The sequence below is a fragment of the Excalfactoria chinensis genome, chromosome 2 (assembly GCF_039878825.1).
Source record: "Excalfactoria chinensis isolate bCotChi1 chromosome 2, bCotChi1.hap2, whole genome shotgun sequence".
Lineage (NCBI taxonomy): Eukaryota > Metazoa > Chordata > Aves > Galliformes > Phasianidae > Excalfactoria > Excalfactoria chinensis.
This window is the reverse complement of record NC_092826.1, coordinates 102,554,440-102,576,994: the sequence shown is the minus strand read 5'-3', so window position 1 is coordinate 102,576,994 and position 22,555 is coordinate 102,554,440. Positions and strand designations below refer to the sequence as shown.

At 35.0% G+C, this 22,555-nt stretch overlaps 1 protein-coding gene across 1 annotated transcript in view; it reads left to right on the top strand.

The window, feature by feature from the left end:
• The window catches only part of AGMO (alkylglycerol monooxygenase), a 172,877-nt gene extending 151,686 nt beyond the window's left edge, over window positions 1–21,191 (top strand). Inside the window, exon 13 of the mRNA XM_072329343.1 lies at window positions 20,600–21,191. Coding sequence (XP_072185444.1) covers window positions 20,600–20,680 — 81 coding nt within the window. The 3' untranslated portion in view covers window positions 20,681–21,191. The remainder of the gene's footprint in view (window positions 1–20,599) is intronic.
• Window positions 21,192–22,555: the final 1,364 nt, after the last annotated feature.

The window sequence follows — 22,555 nt, the reverse complement described above, 5'->3', positions numbered from 1 at the left end:
CTATTTCCATTTCAATCTCCGTAGGTTATTTTTCTGAAACTTTTAGCCCTACCTAGGATATCATGTTTTTTCTGCCTGTAACAGGTTGTCTGTTTCCTGCTGAAGACTACTACTGTGACTTTCCAAGATTTTGATCTCTGTTTTGTCTAGTCCATACTCACTGTGTAACATAAGGTTTAAATCCATGTTGAGTAAGACGAATTTTTTTCTTTCAGACTGTTATTCAGACTTCTGGTATCACATTAGCACTCCACACCGGAGTCCAGCCTAAGGCAAATAAGCATTTTCCTTGCTCTCACAGTATTAGTGATACTCCACCACTAGTTATAGTTATCTTCCAGAAAATTCTGATGGAGAATTATTCATTTGCACCTATTCTCCTTCTGCTGAAACACTTTCTTCCTCCTTGCAGCAGTCGTTTCTCTGTGTGTTGGGTAATTTGTTCCTTTCTTGAGTATAGCAAGGCTTAGATCTATGAAGACAGTGATCTATGAGATGATTCATGCTCATTTACTTGATCAGTGAGGCTTTTTCAACCAAAATAAATCTGGAGTATTAAACTTCTTCAGGGAAGATATGGAAAAGATGTTTCTGAAATGTAAATATGGCAGTTTTGATTTTAAAAAATAAAAAATAATAATAAAAAAAAGTTTCTTTATGGTTATCATATATTGTCCTCTAACTTTCTGCAGGATAAGTTCTATTTACATTGGTTTTGAATAATTTTTTTTTCCTTAATTTTATATTGGATTTGGCTTGACAGCTATTCAAATAAGCATCAGCTTATTTTCCTTCCCAAATGTGATTTATTCCTTTTGAAGTTTCATTTTTCCTGCATTGCAAAATTCTTCAAATCACTCTTGCTCAGCTGAGTAGTGTGCTCTTCCTCACTTGTTTGTAGGTTGTATTGTACATCTAAGGCCTCAGACTAACCACTAATTTCAAAACACAACTGTTTGATGCCTCATAAGATTTATTTATTTTGTATATTTTGCTGGTTATGGTTGTGTTGAGTTTTTTAATTTGTTTTCTTTTTGGAAAAAAATCTACAAGGGTTACCTGCTAGCCTGCTTGACTAGCTAGGCACATCCAAGGCTCTAAGCTTTAGCTCTTACTCTTCAAGGGGTCACTTGTCAAAAGGTCAAAAGGCCACTTCTTACAGCACAAGAGGCAGCTGGAACTCCTAGAGCCTTAGCTCAAAATCTCACCTCAGCAATTCAACCTGATTTTGCCATGAGGTCCTCCAGGTGGCAATGCAGACAAACTAACAGGTCAGACTGTGAGTTTAAACACTCAAAACTGAGACCATCTGAAGTTTAGTTTAGCAAAGTAAGCATTTTGATTATGTTTAATACAAAATAAGATAAACAAAATCCTTTAGCAGAGCTGCTCAGTTCATGTAAACAATTGTTGGATATAAAACAAGGACAAATGTGGTTTATGCAATCCCTATTAACATTACTAGTTATTTCATAGCTATGAGATATTCTTAATTTTTAAAAACATCATAATAACAATAATTAAAGCTGAAGCCTCTAAAATTGGTCACTGTTATTTTTTATTGTTGGGGCTTAATTTTTCACAGCCATGTTTAATCATTGTTTTTAGCCCACATGAAATGCATGCAAAATATTGCTATTATGATTTCATATTTACGTACAAATTTTCCAAAGCTGGAAGTATGTGTATAATTACACATACACACAAAGTGTATACACAAAGATATCTGGCAGGTGGCAGGTTTTCCCATATACTTATTCATAAATTTTTATTCACCCCAAAGATACCTGTGCTACAGAGATGTTACAACTACAACCAAAAATGAAAGCAAGTTCCCAGTGTCAACCTGCAGGAACTCACTTAAATGACTATTAGCTTTTGTGATTATGTAGAAAGGTGGTTTGCAGCATGAGACTCTCAAGTATCCTCCAATATACAGTGCCCACTCAATTAGCATGCCAGTTTAGCAAGATTGATTTGTTAGGGACAGGAATGTTAGAGAAATTTAACCTTTTCAATGCACTTATTTTAAGCAATCTGTGAAGTTTTTTTCTTTCTTTCTTTCTTTCTTTCTTTCTTTCTTTCTTTCTTTCTTTCTTTCTTTCTTTCTTTCTTTCTTTCTTTCTTTCTTTCTTTCTTTCTTTCTTTCTTTCTTTCTTTCTTTCTTTTCTTTTCTTTTTCTGAAAAGTAAGTCCTCAAGAGTTTCATGGAATGGTATTTGATTTCTTTTTTTATTTTCTTGAAATTTTCTACCTGCTTATGCAATTTTTATTTTATTTTTTTTCACTTTTATTTGTAGTTTTTTGCCATGCTGATATATGTACAAAAATCTTAAAGGATATGTTTCTGACACGCATATTTGATTGTGTGTTTTTCTTCTGATTTCATCACTATGATATTGCTTCAGCTAAGCATTCCACACATAAACCTACACATTAAATCTTTTGTGATGGATTACCAGGCCACACACTTATTTACAGAAACCACACAAATGCTCCAATGGGTAATTAATTAATTTATGTGAATTAATAAATATAAAAACTAATGATGTGAATTACTATAATGCTATGTAATTTATAACATTTTCCTCCCAGAAAATTCCAAAGCAATTTCTAGGCTACATTAGTCACTTCAGACACTCTAGTGTGGAAAATATATTTCTATTCTGTAATGTGCTATTAGATTTTATCCAGAGCATGAAGAGTAAAAGCCAGCTCTGACAACCTGGTATTTGATGATCTGTACTTCCACTCTGTGTGCACTTCTTAGTGTGTGATAAAGGCTTCCCTAGTTTTTTTGTTGCATACAATGGTTGAAGATTCTGTGATTCTTTAGAAATTAAAGTTTAGCAAAGCAGTTTGGGAAATATCTACAGGTCTTTTGTTTGGTTGGTTGGTGTTTGTTTTTGTTTGTTTTTGTTTGTTTGTTTGTTTGTTTGTTTTTTAATGTTGCAAGGTTTTTTTTCTGGAAAAAATACAAATTTATATAGTTTCTTATCATTGTTGGAACTGAACTTGATGATTTAGAAATTTCTTCCAACCATATGTTTCTAATATTTGTATCCCTTGAAACTCCGGTAAATTTGTGTTTCATATTGTAGAAGTGATATATTGCATTAGCACTTCTATTAAATACTTACTTATATGTAGTGTTCTCATCACTAAGTACCCAAGCAGAAATAATAATGTAAGTTCCAAATGTTTTTTTTCTCTAAGCCCATAACGTCCATCTATTACATAAGTGACTTTCAGTAACTACAATCATTCATTCATGCTTTAAGTAGAGAAAATTACAGGCTACCTGTAAACTCCTTATTTATGCTTCCTTCTTTCTTGTTGTCACTGTTGCTTGTTTGCTTTTTCTTTTGATCCAGGCTCTCTCATTGAAACCTACCAGGGTTTAGTCATTTTTCCTCCACGACTTCACTGATTTACCAATATAAAAAATTCCATCTTTCTTTTTCCTATTCAAAGTGAACGTATTCCGTAACAAGCAGTTTAGTGACAGTCATAGAGTCTCTTGGGTTGGAAGGGACCTTAAAGATTTTCTAGGTATAACCCTTATGGTTATGAGCAGGGTTACTGACCACCAGATTAAGCAGCCCAGTGCTTCATCCAAACTGGCCTTGAACACCTGTAGAGATGGGGCATCCACAGCTTCTCTGAGCAACCTGTTCCAGGGACTCACCATGTTCTGAGTAAAAAAATTCCTCCTAATATCTAAGGTAAATCTTCCCACTTTCAGTTCAGAACTGTTCTCCCTCTCCTTTCACTGTCAGACCATGTAAAAAAAATCTTTTTTTGTAAGCCTCCTCTGAGATCTGACAGGCCGGAACAAGGACTTCCATAAGCCTTCTCTTCTCCAGTCTGAAAAAGCTCAGCTTCTTTAGCCTGTTTTCACTGGAGAGGTGCTTTAGCTTTTCTGATTACATCCCTATGCATCCAGACAGCATCCCTGTACTCTTCCCAGGCCACATGTCACTGCTTCTACTGCCTGTGAATTTCTTTCTGACATCTCAGTTTGACCAGCAGGTCTTTCTTCAGCCACACCAGTTTCTTGCCTCCCCTGCTTGATTTCTTACACATGTGGATGGAGAGTTCTTGAGCTCTAAGAAAAGTGTCCTTAAAAAGTTGCCAGTTCTGATCGGTTTTAGTATATAAAGCTTAAAATTGTTTCTACAGAATAAAATTCATTTTGACCTTTATTCTGACATGCTTTTGCTATCCACGTGTTTGTGAGATCTGATCCAGGATGGACCTAGGTATGTAAGAGAAAGGTGGTAGTATGTGAGAAAATCACACACGTGGTTCTAGCTGCAGGTGGGATGCCAGACCAGGCATTGGTACACAAAGTACCAGCAGACATTTAGGCAGGCTGACCTAGTTAATAGCAGAGTGACACTTTTGTGAGCTTATTATGGGATATATACCAACATACAGCCACTGCGAGGATGCTGCTGACATCTTTGGTTTTTAGTGTAGAGAAGATAATACAGGCTTGTTATATGAGTAAATAGACGACCTTATGCCGCTTTGCTTCAATGAGGCAATTTTTGATTCTTGTTGGATGGAGCTTCCACCATGAGTTTGACCTAGTGATGGCATATTGCAGGTCTTTTCCTTTCTCTGTAAGTCCTTTAAATTTTTTCTAATCCCTGAACTACCTTCCTGCCTGAGGGGATTCTGTGGTAAAATGGTTTGCCTGTTCTTGAGAAATAGGGGTTCAAGCATTGCTCCATGTTTATGCCAAAGATTGTTCCCAGTTAAGAAGGCTGCAAATGTCTATTTGATTATTTCAGTCAGGGTGGTCTTAAAAGTTTAAGCATATATAAAAGTTTAATATATGTATAATAGAAATTTTGGCCAATACTATGATGGAGACTCATCAAATATTTGCAATAAGCCATGGTTGAACTTTGGAAAAGCAGAATCCATAAGAAAATAGCCAAATAATTTTGATTAATAAATCTATTTTGACTTGATTCAGAATCAGTGTTGTGATACGGTCCCCCAGATTGCTACTCACACAGCTAGAACAAACCTATCCATTTAAGTATCCTTTTAAATTATTTCCGTGTGTGGGCTTAGCGAATGAAAAAGTTATGTTTGGTCATTTAAAAATACATCTATGTCCAAACATCATGTTTATATGTTTAGTTCTTTTTCACATTTCTCTTTTTTTTTTTCTTTTTTTTTTCTTTTTTTTTCTTTTTTTCCCCCTGAATATATTTACATAGCGCTACAGCCTATGATAATCTCCATTAGATACTAATCCGTGGATAGCTCATCTTTTTCTGTTGTTAGTGGAAGCTAGGGCTGCTTTAATTTTATGAACAAATTTGTTTTTTTATTCCAAAAACTGTGTTATTATAATAACTCTCTGAACATGTTATTATAATATCGGTAGTAAATCCCTTTAGATATAGACTAATCTTCCTGCAGGATCTGACTGTAATTTCTTTAACAATCGGGATATGACTCAGATGCTATACTCCAAATTGTCTATAATAACCTCTCCTTGGGTTCTATTATCTGTCATCACTATAGATGTGCCTATATGTTTTCTATAAGATTATCTTGTTGCTAAGCTATTTTACTCATCTGGACATCATTTGTTTTATGATGCAATATTTGTTCTCATAGCAGAAAAAGAAAAAAAGTGGATTTCTCTCTTCCAGGGTTTATCCCATGTTTTCTACATGAATACTTCTGTAGATTTCAGTAAGACTACTATTGTGAGTTAAAGGTTGCAAAATTAGATCTCATATCACATATATCTGAATTTGTCAGAAATACATCTGTACTTCTATTACCCTGTTTCCTTTTGCTCTCCTGCTTTAATGATTTTTATGATAACACACTTATTTTCCATATGTTCTGTATGATTCAGTATTTATGTTTGCTGGCTTTTAACAAAAAATAAAAGTAATGTTCTATTTGTTTTGTTCTTCTGAAAATATGATTTGACTGATGTAATGCATAACTGCGAAAGACTTTTATTCTGACAGTGCTTTAAAGACAAAAATAGTTTAAAAAATAAAAATAATTAGTTATGAGTCAGTTGAAGTGTGGAAAAATAATGCAGGAGCTAGAACAGCGAAATCTTGAACAGCAAAACTTTGCAAATAACTAAAACTAGAGACAAACATACACTGTTACCTAAGTTAATCAGATTTCAGCAAAACCTCTTTGATCCTTGTTAAACAAATGAAAATTATGACGTTATTAAAAGAGCTCGCAAGTTATGGGCTTTTACTGTCACAAAAGCACACTTTATCTTGGGCAGCCACCTGACATTTTTGAAGACTACTGTCACTTACTTTGGATTAAAAAAAAAAAAAACACGTATATTGCTTTCTTTTCTGGTACTAAGCTATCAAATTGTTATGATGACTGAGAAAAGAAAATGGAAAGGTCAGGAGTTGGTCCTTTTGGAAATGCAATAAATGAGTTACAAAGGAGAAAGTGAGGCAGGGCAGTTAGTGTATATTACAGGCAGCAAAATTCCCAAGGCTCTTTCCCATGTGAACACTTTGAGGCAATGTGTTGCTCAAGTACAGTAGCTCTTTTTCATAATTTGTGACTTCCTTACCTGTTCAAACTCATTGACTTTCGGTGGTTTGGTCAGGTGAAACCACTTTCTTCCTTTTATTCTGTTCCTAGAAGATTTTGTACATGATCCATCCTGTCAGTGGTTTCTACCTCTAGAAGGGGAGAAGCAGTTTGCATGGCTCAGCTGTGAGATCACCACTCAGAGCAGATCGAAATTCTTTTTCTTCTCACTTAGAAGTAACATATCTACCTTTCACTTCATTAGTTTTAAAGCTCCCCTGATCTGAAGTAAGCACTCAGAAAATATCTTAAATAATACTTTTTGCAGGATTTGTCATACCAAAGCTCTTGCTCTGATTGGGAAATGCACTGGCTTGGAGAGCAGCTTAGCCATCAGCACAAGTACACTCACAAGATAGTTTGATCAGTGAAGTAGATCTAAGTGTCTGCTGTGTGGATGGTGATCAAGATAGAAGAAAAAACAAAAGCAAACAAACAAAAAAACAGAAAACTAAACAACACACCTTTGGACTAAATATAAATGAAGAGTCTTGATGAGTATAATGGGGAGGAGAGGGAAAATACTGAGGAAGACTGGCCCATTGCAGTTCAACCAGTCTGCCCTAAGTCTTGAAGCAAACATCACTCAGACATCTTATAGGCAAATGCCTTTTTGATTGGCTGATGAGAAGAATCACTACTTTTGTAGAGCTGCTCTTTCCTAAAGCACATTACAGCTCTTGATGGAAAGCATTGATATTATCTGCTTGCTTCCCATGTTGGCAAATGTTTCTTCATTTCATAGAGACTGTGACAGAAGGAGCAGGCACTGACTGAGCCCTGCAGGTAGCAATCAGGTGCAGTTGTCCTCAAATGCAAATAAACTGGTGAATTATAATCTTAACTGAAAATGTTGATTCACTGAGCAATGACTAATCATTAAATCCAGTTGTACAGTCTTATATGATATTCTGCTCTTTACATATCAGCTATAGCTATCTACTATTCCATTTCGATGTACATTATTAACTATGCTTGAATTGGGCTATTTTTTTGCATTTTTTCCATAATACTTCAAAAGATGCTACTGGAGAAAAATGTTGAAAGGAATCAATCTAAGTGCTATCAAACTCCTATACAACCTGTTTGGATGAAAAGGACATACATTTTACCTACTATATATATCAGTATATATACATATATAGTATATATATATACCATTGGTCACCAATATGTATAAGAAATTAGCTAAAGATAATTACTTAACAGTTGCTATACAGTATCAAAAGCTGTGTTCTAATGTTATATGATTTCAATGGAATTGAGGAGGCATCTGATGTCATATACAACCCTGGTCCAAATTAATACAAAACATAACTTTGCCTACATACTTTCTTTGACTTCTATAAATTATATTCAGGATAAATACTACCCCACTATTTAAAATCAAAACCATATTGTGACATACAGCCATAGTCTGACTGAAGAAACTAATCCTCTTCCTGGAAAATGCATAGAATATTTATACTATCTACATGTTTGTATTTCTCCGTGTGTGTGTGTATGTATAAGACACACTTCTATGTATTTTATTTTCAAGAAAGTACAGTTTCTTTTTTTATCCCCTGAATTACTCTCTGCTTTCATAATTAAGGTGTTTATCCTGATCAATAAATTTCTGCTCAAGAGAGGAGGATGGGAGCATTAGTGCATGCTCTCACCTTTTTTATAGTTTCAAATTCACTGAACAATGCTTGTTGAGCACGTTTAGTTTTTAGATAATCAGTACCTGTACTGCCACGGATTATTGAAAGCAGCTGGATGCCTGCCTCTGTACTCCCCCCTTCTTGGAACGGCTGCCAGAACAGGTAGTCAGAAACGGAAAGCAGAGAAATGTTTAAGCATCTGTGCTCTCTCTCTCTCAGGAAAACAGCTGTGGCTTCCATAGGAAGCATTCATTTTTTCCCATCAGCCAAGACTCTGGATACCCCTGGGTCCAGTTTTGGCACACTGAGCCAAGTAGGATGCAGTTTATGGCTTAAAACTTATGAGAGAAAACGTTCAGGCAGTCCCATCCCTGGCAGAACACTGAGAGAAATTCCCCAGGCTGCAAGTCACATGTGGGCCTCTGACCTTTTATTAGTGCATCATGGGAGAGGTTAACAATTGTTGAGACTTCAGCCCTCCCTTTGACATACAAATTAAACAATACCCAGTAGCCTTTCCAAGACAGAATCGTATTTAGGGCACAATATCTCTTTTAATCTAGAATCCAACATGGGGGGAGGGGGAAAACAACAAAACCTTAGATTAGGAAGATGATATATTTCTATAAAACTAAAGTCCAGAGTGATATTTTTTCAACATTTTCACCATATAGTGGCTTGTAACTTTTTTAAGCCAAAGTAATCATGAGATGGAAACAGTTTCTCACACCATTTTTAGCTCTTCATTTGGTCTGCACCGTGAGACATGGAGCTAAAGTTGCTCGAAAGCTGGAGCCATATATGAGATACACACAATTATCTGATTTTTAAAGATGTCCATTTTGTTTATCCAAGCACATAACTGTTAAGAAAAAATACTGTGGATTTAGAATTACTGATATGATGTTTGTTACAGAAAAAGTCATAAAGTGACAAATCTGTCTTTGATATGTTTTTATTCTTTCTGCATTACCGTAGTGAATGAAATTGTCTTAGATTTTAGTGAGGTGGGAGTTAGAAAGTACTACCTTTGGGGGGAGATAAATGATTTCTCTGCTTCTCACCTAAGGAGGTGTAAATTCTAGAAGTCTTATCTATGGCAAAGAATGCAAACCAAACATCCCAGCATCCCAGACTTTTATGGTAACTCCTTGACTATTCTTTTAGAACCTTAGAGGCAGATGATTTTGACTATACAGTGCCATATTTTTTCGTGTAGACTGTACTGTGCATAAATAAGAGTGAGCAAGTTTGTGTTTCTACCATCAGTCTTTACAGATAACATCCAAAGAACCAGTGGAAGCTGATCTCTTCCTATCATCCTGATGGGAAGCAGGTTCAAATCTTTCCAATGCTAGAAACTGGGGGGAAAAAAAGAAAAATAAATAAATAAATAAATAAAAGGTAGCAGCAGATTTTACTTTTCATCCCTTGACTAAGATGACAACCAGATCTGAGAATTAAGTTGATGGAGTTTGGTTACTGCAAAAAGTGTTTGCTAAGTAGTGGTTGCTCTGTGAGCTAAGCAGTCTCATCTTTCTTGACTGCTGTTGGCAAAGCAGATGGTGTTAGCAAATGTTAGTTTGAAATGAAGAATTCCTTTGTATTCATTGTGAATAAACAGCAATACTGGACTAGCAGGGAGTCTGCACTGAAGGAGGATCAATTACAGTTGCGCCATAGACACATGCCTGTGTAACCATTCATATACCTTTCACAGCTTCCTTATGTAGCTGATTCTAACACTGTACCATCCTTCCAAGCAGCAGTTGTTTTTGTTTTGTTTTTTTGTGTTTTTTTTGTTGTTGTTGTTATTTTATATGAAAATATTAGACTAATATTAAAAAAAAAAGTATAACCCTATTATATATATATATAACCCTATTTAATTACCTTCAGCAATACCTTATCTTCTTTTCTTGTTGCACTATTCTTTCACATATCAGAACTCCTTCTGAGTTTTATTTTCTTCAAGGATACACAGAAGAATTTATTCAAGTTTTCCTACATGTCTATTTTCTAAACCTTTTATCTTAGTTTTATTTTCTGCTTCAGGACTATATCCACTTAATCTATATTTTCTTTAAATACTTCACCAATTTAGGGCAGGCAGGAACGGTGACTGTGTTTTACATGAAACACTTCTGTTAATATATTCCGCGGTGGTATTGACATCTTTTTGTATCAGCATTGTATGGTTAAGTAATTTTTTGTTTGTGAGCTACTCCAACTCTCCAGGTGTTGTTTTTTTTTTTAATGATGTTCTCCTGGCCAACTGTTATTTCTCACTTACATTTGAGCATTTGGTTTCTTCCTAGATTTAATACTTTTCCCTTTAATTAAATTATACATTTGCTTCAGCATCTCCAGTTTAGTAAAACTGTTAGGAAATGTCCTTCTATTTAAAAAGAAAAAAAAAAAAGAAAAGAAAAAAATAAAAATAAAAATAAAAATAAAAATAAAAATAAAAGAAAAAGAAAAAGAAAAAGAAAAAAAAAGGTATTTTGTAGGTTTTGATTTGTTTTGTTTTTTATGTTAGAAATAGGCATTTACATGCCTATTTTTTTCTCTTAAATTCTAATTTCACTCTGTTTTCATAATGTAAGAATTGATTCATTGTTTCTTTCTTACTGGAGGCTTCTCCTTCTGGTTAGTTGTGTACCTTCCTTGATGAAGTTTCATTTAGATTGTATTTCTCTAGTTTTCCTAGTAGAAAGTCTTGATGGGTAATCAGGAAGATCAGTGGCTTGGGCTCTTTGGAATACAGCTGTGGTTGATATTGAGTACAGCAACTTTTACATAATCAAAAGACAGTGAGATTTGGGAATGTAAGTTTCTCAGAGAAAAAAAAAAAATAAAGAAAGAAAGAAAAAAGAAAAAAGAAACAATAAGCCAGAACATAGTGAAACTTTGTTGATAGTGCAGCAAGAAAGTGACACATCAATAGTCAGAAGATCTGTTTTTTTTTTCTGTGTACAGTGATGGACACAGTGATGGACTGACCTCAGCATTTTTCTTTTCCTTGGAACTTTAAAAACAGTCATATTTTACTGCTTTTGGCCTCAAAAAGAGGGCTGGCCAGCATGATGGGTGTGTTCTGTCTATCTTTGACTTGGACATATGTCTTCTATGGCAAGATTTTTCCTTTACAGTATCAATGCATATTAATGTATTTCCTTTGCTGAGAACAGCCTTCTATGTTCTCCATCCTTTTGATGAAAGGATTAATTTCTCCTAAAAACATATTGGCTTTCAGAGCACTCTTTGTCTCAAATAACTTCTAGCCTTGATTTCTGTCTTTCAGTCTTCCTTGAATACTTTTCTCATGTTTTTCTTTTTGTTGTTTCTTGTTTTTTTTTCTTTTTTTCTTTTTTGTTTTGTTTTGTTTTTTGTTATGTTGTTTTTTTATTTGTTTGTTTGTTTTACCACTGTAGTGGAAATCCTTTCTGTTTAAAACTCAGTTGTTTAATCCCTTTCTGCAAATTCCTGTTCCTTTCATTCACATTTGCCATTAGTCACAATAGCCAGCTTGTTCCCATCATTTCTTTTTAATATCTGCAGCAAAGTTTTCCTGTCAGTGATCTAATATCTGTGGGTTTATAGTCAAAAGCTGGGAATTTCTTTTTTTCCCCTACACAACATGGACATATTTTTATTTCAGAGCTTGTACCCCATCAGCTTTCTCATAACAGCATATATAGCACATAAGCTATCAGAGATATTCCACTTTGCAGCCACCTTTCTCAGAGAGCTCCCAGCTGACATCACGCTCTTGGTTTTGCACTTACACACAATAGCCACACTCTGAAACAAATCCCAATGTAGAGACATATTTTATGCTTGTTAATGATGGGAAGATTAGACACAAGCTTTTCCTATGATAGTGTTGTATTAAACTCATATAAAAATGGAGGGCTTATTGGGGTTCAGTTATTCCCGTGGGTGCTGATCAGGTGACTGTTGCACAGTGAGGTAATGTGCAATCCAAATTTCAAAATGTTATATTTATAAATTTTCTTTATGTGTTCAAAAAGTACAGTCATCTTTTTTGCTTTAATTTTCTTTTAAATGAGCATGACAGCTTTGAGGGCAGGTCCATCCTGCCCATATTTTAAATGAACTTGCCACATTTTAAGTAAAAAAATACTTCACCACAGGAGGATTAAGTAGTATAGTACCTATGACTTTATAAAAACAATAATCTTACTCTTACTATGTACAGCAATATACATGTCCATTCTGGAGTACTGCATTGTAAAGCATTCAGTTCTTTAAGCTAAAGGAGAACAAGTTAAATTTGATTAAATGTATGATCACTGCAGTAAAGTATTGATTAAAGAAGAACAAGCCTCATATTTGTTCAATAAGAGAGGATAATATTCTGTTTACATATATTTTAGCTTATATTTTATAAAACTAAGTACTTTGTGAATATCTCTTATAGCTCAAACACAAGTTGGAGAGTAAAAGTGGTGCAGTCAGGTGTATTTAATTGTGTTACAGCTGCTGACAGGCATAAAAGTAATCGAGATGTTTCATCACAATAGGCACACTTCCTTTTTAAATGTTCGAAAAAATAAACTCAACAGCTTTAGCCAAACTGGAACTGAACTATCTCAAATATTTTGTTTCTTCACTGAACAGCTATTAATAACTCTTTCAATCTCATTTGGCCTTATAGCCTACAAAAGATTAAACCAGTATGTTTACAGACGGAGTTATTTCTAAGATTTGTCAACTTCATGAAAGTGTTATTATTTTTAATTGCTCTATTAAATTATGCTAAGAATTATTTATTTTTATTTTTATTTTTTGGCCTTGTCAATGGTTTATGGGCTGGTCCTGCCCAGTTCCATGACTAGTGGGGTGGAGGGATTTCGCAAAATCCACACCTCCAGAAAAGGGAAACAGGGGACTCCAAAATATTAAAAACAGTGGCAATGATCTAAGGAGAAACAAACTAATTTACTAAATATGGTATCGGAATGCAAGAGAACACACTATAATGCAATATAATTAGAATTGAAGCTAATACATCAAATAAATCAAATATAATGAATGAGAGACTGTCCAAACTGCTGAAGGCCTTACACTGATACTGAAGTGATGCATGCAGTCGGGAAGGGCAGCGGTGAGGGGACTTTGCCAGGAATTATATCTCCTCTCTGACCGCAAAGACCCCTGGGGGATGTAGTTCTTCTTCTCCTCTGGGCAGGTACCCAGAACTGGAGCATTAACACTTTAACTCCCAGTGCACTACATGATGTTATGATGTGGAATACCAGTAACCAAAAATCATCAAACCATGACAGGCCTTTTTCTTGAATTTGAGAGAAAATGAAAGCTGGGAAAGTACAGACCTTTTCATTTAAAACAAACAAAAAGTTTGGAATTAGGTTCTAAAACTGTTGATCTTTTTTTTCAGTATTCCATTGTCAAAAATGTAAAAAGGATTATTTCACTGACTTTTTTTCCAGCACTGCACCCATGAACCACTGTGGTGTGGTAAAACTAGCTAGTGTTAGAACACCAGACAGTGAACAAGTCCAATGATGCTCATCTCTCTGTTCACCAAGAGCAAAGTATGGAGCCAGCAGCCAAGAAAGGTTCAGAGTATGGACTGGGTTTCTCTAAGTGATGGCACAGTGTGTGGACTTTCTGGCAAAACAGTAATGACTGGTAGAAGTTTCTAGAGTGGGCAGGAATGATAACTTTCATATTTTTGAAACTTAATCCCATGGATTCATATATCTGCGTACAATTTTTAATATTGAGAAATATTTTCAAATGCAGGACTTTAATCACTACAAGTAAAATCAGAAAGGAAATGCATGGAGTTTCAAAATGTGTTTACCAGACACATTTCTTTAGGCAATATGTCTGTTTTAGGAGCATTATAAAGCCACCAGGTTTTCTGATATGCACCTAGACATAAACACAGGGACTAACAGGTAGATAGAGGTGAGAACTAATTTAAGACTGGCAAATACAAAAGGAGCAAGTTGTGGCTCTTACTTTGTTTTCAATAATTAGTCATTTAAGAAGATAATGGCAATTTGCTGGTACAAATTACTGATTAAAGGCAAAGTTGGAAACCTGAGGAATAGCACTGTGAGCAAAGAATGTGTAACAGACTAAGTAATATGTTTGTATTTTTTTCTGAGATTTTTAAGCTCAAAGTATGATTGACAGTTTATAATTACTAAAGATTTTGTTTTTCTTCACATGATTCCTTTTAAAAACCTGTGAAAAGGTGCAGAAGTTATTTTAGAGTGTTGAACATAAGAGAAGACTTCAGTTTAAGGGAGTTATGCTTCAGAGTATGATTCAAAAAGGCTAAATGTTTTAGAATAATTTAGGTGTTTATGCATGGAATTAAGTAATGTACTATGGTAAGTGTTCTCAGATATTTCAGTAAAACATTTTGTACATTTTGTAAAGCTTTGTACTGAAGATCATGAAAAGAGTTTATGTGTGTGTGAATAAGTATACTGTTGATACCATCTCTACCTTGCATTAGCTCAGTGCAATGTAATGTGCTTGGAAGTTCCTATTTGTGTTTGACAGCAGAGTCTCCTGGTTTCAGGTTTTTGTTTTGTTTTGTCTTGTTTTTGTTTTTGTCCTTTCAGGAGTGAGATAAAACATTCAGAATCCTAGTGTTTAAGTTGTGGATTGTTCTTTGACCCCAGAAGGAAGGAATATAACAATTCAGTAGGATATGTATACAAGCACTTTGAAAGTCCTCAGTCTAGTAGAATTCAAGTTATTGTGCTGGCTGCACATAGGCCATTTTAGATCTGCTTGTGTGAAAATCCCCATGTGTTTAGCAGAGGGATGTAAGGTAGCAGCTCAGGTGCAGTGCCAGGAAAGTCAGCCAACCTGGTGTTGTGCTGAGACTCAACTTCTGTCCTTGCTAACTCAAGCATCTCTGCAGTGCATTTCATTTCATAGTGGGAATGTGTCCAGCTGTGAAAGCAACTGAAGGTTATGAATTCTGTCTCCATATCTTTCTTTGTCTTTCCTGAATGTGTAACATAGGACTTTTAGGATGTGGAGGCATTTACAGACTATGTTTTCATGCTTATCTGGCTTTAGAGGCTCAGACCACATTTTAATAAAAGAATAATGTTGAAAATGTTTAACAGAATCTGAAGATGTGCATACTGCTTCCCTATTAATTTTCTCATAATCTGTTAATTATGAAATACAAAACTAATGAAGTATATCATACTAGCAAGAATCCTGTCTGTGAGTGAATTGTCTATACATTTTATGGGGGATAAAGGTGCTTGGGTTAATTACACGTGTGCCAACAATCTATTATTACACACTTTGTTCTATGTCTGGGATGTACTGAACCTGTGAGATGTGGGCTGCACCAATAGTCTAAATTTGTATAATGAACCCTCATGGAGAATTTTCAGACATCCTGCTAGTTCTGCAGAAATCTTGGACAAATGCTGTGATGCTGTGAAGCTACTACTATTATAGTTCCCTGCTATCCACAGTTCTCTCACCCTCCCTAAAAAATAATAGTAATCAGCTTCCCACTTTTTCGTTTCCAAGTATTGTTATTGCAAATTGTTTGCTAGTGCAACAGTCTACTTGATCTGTGCACTCTACACATGCTTTCTATATCTACTGCTAAAATCATGGAATTTCTCTACTGGCCTCAAACTACTCATTTAAAAACACTGTACTGAGAAAGAAGATGCATGTAGCTGTTACCCAGATCCTGACATCTCAAAACAGTAAACCTCATACTCCTCTTCTGAGACATGTATTTTCCATCTTCTCTGTGTAGTTCTGCACATTCCTGTTTACAAGTAGTCTTGAAAGGAGATGTGGAACAGTGATAGTCTGAGTGAAAACTAACTTGTGAAATCTGGGATTGTTTATTTAACCATTTTGTTATTGTATTGTTATTATATCATTATGTTTTATTTTATATCAATTATTATATCAGTTTGTGCTCTCCTTATTAACTAAAAAAGAATAATTATATACAGAAACAGACTTTTCAATCTAAAATGTATTCTTAATACTCATAATGTAAAATGATTTCTAGTGCTTTTGGAGAGAAAGAATATAGAAAAACTTTTGCAATGTTTAATTTGCAATATTAGTTAAACAATTTGCAACGTCAGATTGAGAGGGCACATCACTAAAAGTACTAGGCTTATTTTTTTATGTGAACAGTCACCCTCATGAAGTTTCTGAACATGCTGATTTTCATAAAACCATACCAGAGCTAGTTGTGTACCCTATTTGTTGAACAGGTACAAGCTATCCCTGCAGTGAAATTTAGAGTGTACAGCTCTGAGCAGGACCTGAGAGATGTCAGAGAATCATTGGATGATTTGGGTTGGAAGGGACGCGAGGACTTGTGGTTCAAACCTTTTCCTTTCCTTAAAGCAGGGGTATCTTTGGATGCTTGTCTACATTTCTAGACCAGTGTCTAAAATCTTCTAATTCTGTCCAGATTAAATCTACAAAAAAAAAAAAAAAATCAAAACACACAACACTGTGTCTAGGCAACTCAGACCTACCAAAGTCATTACAAAAAGAAAAAATGGCAGAAAATAACATTAGTGATCATTAGCAAAGCTAATCACAAAGAATTGGGTGCCTGAATTTAGCTAATTATTTTAAAATGTTTTACAGCTTAATAAACTTAGATCACTCCAGTGGGGATTTGTTGTGAACAGCAGACTTGATTCTGCATTAAGTCCAGTAGCTGAGGTATTTCTTTCTTATGAATAATGCTATTTACATTTCTGTAGACTTATTCACAGTGGGAACACAGGTTATATGGAAATAGAAAGACTGTAGGGAAGGAGATAATGTAAATATTTGGAAGAAGTCTGTCTTCCTCCAGCAGTCTAAAGGAGAGCCCATAATTAGTTTGTAGTTACTTGAACAGATAAAGATAACAAATGCTTATACTGAGGTGGCAAAAAGTTTGCATTTTAACATTCCTGGATATATGCTTGTGCGAAATTCTGCTTTCAAGATGAGCTGTTGCAATCTATAACTACTGTTATCATAGAATCATAGAATGGCTTCGGTTGGAGGGACCCTTAAAGATCATCTAGTTCCAACTCCCTGCCATAGGCAGGGTTGCAAGCCACCAGATCAGGCTGCCCAGGATCCCATCCAACCTGGACCTGGATCCTTCCAGAGATGGAGCATCCACAAACTCTCTGGGAAGCCTATGCCAGCGCCTCATCACCCTTTCAGTAAAAAATTTCTTCCTAAAAACTTAATCTTGCTTATTTTAGTTTGAAGCTGTTCCCATTGTTCTGTCACTGTCAGAGCATCTAAAGTCACTCCCTCTACTGCTTGTAAGCTCCTTTCAAGTACTGGAAGGCCACAATGATGTCTCCCTGGAGCATTCTCTTCTCCAGCCTAAACAATCCTAACTCCCTCAACCTTTCTTCATAGAAGTGCTGCAGCCTCCTGATCATCTTTGTGGCCCTCCACTGGACCGGTTCCAGCAGCTCCACATCCCTCCTGTACTAGTGCTCTCAGGCCTTCACAGTACTCCAGATAGGGCCTCACAAGGGTAGAGTAGAGGGGGACAGTCACCTCCTTCACCCTACTGACCACCCCTCTTGATGCAACCCAGGATGCAGTTGACCTTCTGAATTGCAAGCACACATTTCTGGCTCATGTTCAGCTTTTTGACATATAATAGTATTTGTGGAGGAAGTTTTATCAATGTAAAAAGTAAGAAAGCATACTCTTTAATTTTATTTTTTTGTTTCTAATTTGAGTAAATTGGGAAACTGATATATAAATATTTTACCATGAGGCAAATACTAGCCAGTTTGGACTGTCTGAGAAAAAATGGTAATTCGTGTGAAAAATGTAAATTTATGTAAAAATTTAAATAACTGTAAAAGGGGAAAACAAATAAACAAACTAAAATCACATTTAAGATCCTAGAAAGTTCAACAGAAAATTCAAAATATCTGTGTATAAGTTTCAGGAACTATGCTTTCTCAAGTACATTTAAAAAAACAACCAGTCAGTTATAGTTTAAGTCACCTGGTAGAATGCTCTTCTGCTGCTTCCTGCTGCCCACACTGCTGTCTGCACTGAATTTTGGCATGTATCAGCTTGGTTTTCCATTACTGACATCTCCTGACTGTGCCATTTATTCAAGTGGGACAAACCTTTCCAGAATATGTAGCAGTAATCGGAAGAAACTGAACTCCAGCCCCCACAGCAAGTTTCTGCTTGGTCGCCCTAAGCAGCTGGCTCTGCTCATTATAGGTCAGCATTATAGCTATAGAGCCAGCCAAAGCTTCTGTCGTGTAAGGGAGGATGTGGCCCCTTAATTTTTTTCCCTGATTTTATTTTATTTTATTTTTTTCCCCTCAACCTTGCAACATTATTATTTTATGAATATGTTGTTTTCCATTGAGTACTGGCAGTCCTGACACCGATAGGCTGTGAATCAATGCTCTTATAGAATGGTGAAGCTGAACTTGTTCTGCAGATCCACAGTGTGCATTACGTGTGTTTTTTTTTTCATTCTGGATGTAATAACTGCAATTTGAAGCACACTCCCACAGGCACTGATTGCATGCTTTATGAAAATCACAATGAATAATTTAATTAAGAAAGAAGAAACTGCATCTCTCTATTTAAAAAAATAAAAATAAAAATAACCCAACATGTTTTTTTCATTTTCAGTCTATAATAGCAATAACCATCTTTAGCTGAGAACATTTCCTGGGGCTTAATGGCCCATAGCTGTGCTTCTTCAGGTGATCATCATCTCCCAGCAGTCATTAATCCCCTACAAATGCCCTGCATTTCAGTCATTAAATGTGCTTAAGAATGCTTCTGAAAATGAAATACTTCTATATTTAATGTGTCTTCCAGGAATAGAGGTGATCTTTTGAGGTGAGGAATGAAATGAGTTTGGTAGCATGTCAGTGAAGTACTAATTATGACAAGTGGGTAAGATGTGTTTCTTAAGATAGCATGACAAAGAGTTTTTCTGCAGTCAGAAGATGTCATTTTATATTTGCCATAATTCATATGGATCTCAATTGCATAACAGGAAAATCAGAAATGTAGATAGTTATTTATAATTGTTTTTCTTCTACATCAACATCTCAGTATAGAGGGGGATCAGACTTCAATCCATCTCATGCAGAATTGGTACTTTTTAAATATTATGGTCATTTTTTATTTATATTGGACATTCAGATCTCATGTACTTTGATGAATGACTGTGCAGATGAGGACAGTAGTAGGTTTTGGGGCCATTCATTTTTAAATGTTGAAATTTAAATGATTTTAATTTTAAAATTGGAGCTGTCCTTGTCAGTACTTTTATATTGAAGATAAACCTGAAAAAATTATTATAACTTGACTCAAAAAATCTTTTTAGTTTGAATTTATGTTCCTTCAAACAAACAAAAGAAATCACCTGGACAAAATATCTGCCAGGGCAAACTGAATGCTTATTCAGTTCATGTTTACTTCGATAACCCATGACAGTCCTATTTTTGTAAACTTTATTCCAAATGTGAAATCCAAAGATTGATATCAAAGATTTTAAATTGCAACATTTCACATATACACATGGAAAGAAGTACTTTTTGTCCTCCTCTACTTGTTTAGACAAAGTTATTACCTGAATTAGATTCAACCCTGCAAATATTCCCGCTTATCCCCAAGTGGTTTTTAGCAAGCAAACTAATAATAATAATTATAAAACAGTAGATTCCTTATTAAAATTCATTGGCTAGCAAAAATGCATGGGGAAAAGGAAAACACTATTTTTCCTAAATTATTGCAAGTCTAGTTTACATCTCAACACAACCTACTACGGTTTGGGAACAAGTATCTATCTAAAGTACTGCAACTGGAACACTTCATTTACCATAGACTGTTTTTAAGAATACTTTAGGTATTTGTATACTACCATGTAACTTGCAACGCTAGTGATCTTCAGACATTACTTGCTAGGAAATTAAAAGTCAACATTTTTGCACCCACCTTTTGGCACAGCATATGTTATTGTCCTGTCTTATTGTATGTACCTCTGAGCACTCCAAATCCAACCTCTGTTACAAAATAGGGAAGGTCATATAGACTTTGTCAGTTACCTTGTTTTGATGCTGTTCAGAAAGAATGAATGGAAACTAGAAGAGTACTAGAAGAAGAAAGCGTACTTCCTTTAGGTGAATTTATCAGTATGCCTAGAATAATTCTGTAATTTTTCCTCTAGGGAGTTTTGTGCTTTTATCCACTTATGTTTACAGATATACATCATTTTAAAAGTATAATGTAATGCTTATCATTTTAAATTTTGTGTTGTAGGTCTTGTTTTCCTTCTGCATTGCATTCTGGGGAATTCAAACTATGAGGCGGATTACTTCATCTAAAGATAAACATCTCTGAAAGAGCAGAGCTTACACTGCTTGAATTATGGAAACAGTGCTTCAGAATAACCTCCTAAGTTCCTTGGAATTAATCAGCTATGACTCTTGCTGAATCATGGTCATTTTACATATGATAGAAAGGGTTTGATTTCATATGAAGGTTTGAAAGATTAATTGGGAAGTGAGTTTATTTTTATTTGATTTTTAAAATATTTAATTTACCTCTATTTAAATAAAATGTTCATTCATAATGTATATTTTTTTGCATTCAAAATACCACTATGTCTTAGAAGCCATGTAAGAATAATAACATTTTTCAGCAGTTTTATTAGTAGTTAACCATATGTGAAAAGTATTTTCAGAACAGGAATAATTAAGAACATATTTGTAGCAATCTGCTATAAAGCAACCAGCTGATTATCAGTTTTTCCATAATGATCATGTACTGCTTGGTGTTCCTAGCATACAGCTACATGAAGATGTATAGTTGAGACAAGAAAATTATTAAAAACAGCATGATAAAATATCTCAAACTAGTATGAGTTGAAATATCTTCAGAAAAGTGGACGGATGTATGCATTTTACAATACAGGCTTTCAGTTTAGACTGAGTTGTTTAAAGAATACACCTGCAGTTGCCAACCTAAGGTACTGATCAAGCCAGCACTTGCACACAAGTATCCCATTGACTAATGTTACTCACATGACAAAATATTTGTAAGGCTGGGCCCTTAATTCCTCGTAATTTCCTGTGGAGGTGATCTCAGGGGAGATGCACATCTTTCAGGAGCTGCTGGAAAGATGGTTTCTACTAAGATAGGAAAATTAAATACAAATGGTAAAGGGAGTCTCCAAACAGCAGGACTGGCAAAAATACTGGAGCTAGGTTGTTTTTCTTTCCTCACACTTTTCCAACTTCTACTTGGCTCCGGAACTTTTAGTAGTACTTAGTCAAGTAGCTAAAAAATGAAAGCTGTCTTGCATGCTTCTAGCTAGCAATAATACTTGGATTAAAAATGCTACTATTTTGTTTTTCTTTCATACCATTATCTTAGGGATATTAATGGCATGCTAACTAACTTCATGTATGAAGCCGGCCTATTTTTAATTAATGCATATTTTTTCAGTCTTTAGCCATAAAAGATGCCACAGACCACGTAACTGATTGTTTCCAATTAGTTGTCAGGCAGGCATTGAAGTTAGATAAATGAAATTGCAACAGTGTCTAATGGAAGTATCAGCATAATTTTATATAAATTTATATAAATTCTTACTATAAACCACAAGTTTTAAGTTACGCCGTATTTAGATCAAGTGACTTTTGCCCATCACTTGAGAACCTGAAATATTCAACTGAGAAATTAATTGTTCGGTTAGAGGTATTAATATCTGGGCTCCAAAATAAGGATAATACCTTCCTAAATTTAAGGCATGTTTAACTAAAAGATTTACTTGTGGATCTTCTTCACTGTAAGTAATGTGAAGATCAAAAAAATTGATCCATGAAAGCACTAAAGGAAATCATGTTTAAAATACTTGTTTAAAGGTTTAATTTAAACATTTACTCATTACCTTGTATAAATAAATGTCTGTGTAAGAAATGGGTAGATAGAACTGTATACCTCTGAGTACAGTCTCATGATTAACATACTTGTGCAGCAGCCAGTTTTACCATTTCTGACCAAAACTTACCATGTCTGCCTGAATTTCCCCATCTGTGGAATCACAGCAATAGCAGTACTCATTGTGTCTCTTGCCATAATTAAAATACAAAATCTGAATTGTTTCAGTACAAAACTATTATTTTTTATTTAAGAAAATGGCAGAATCTGATTCCATATGTACAACAAGATCTACTAACATCGTAAGTTACTACCTAAGTTAGTGCACCTATA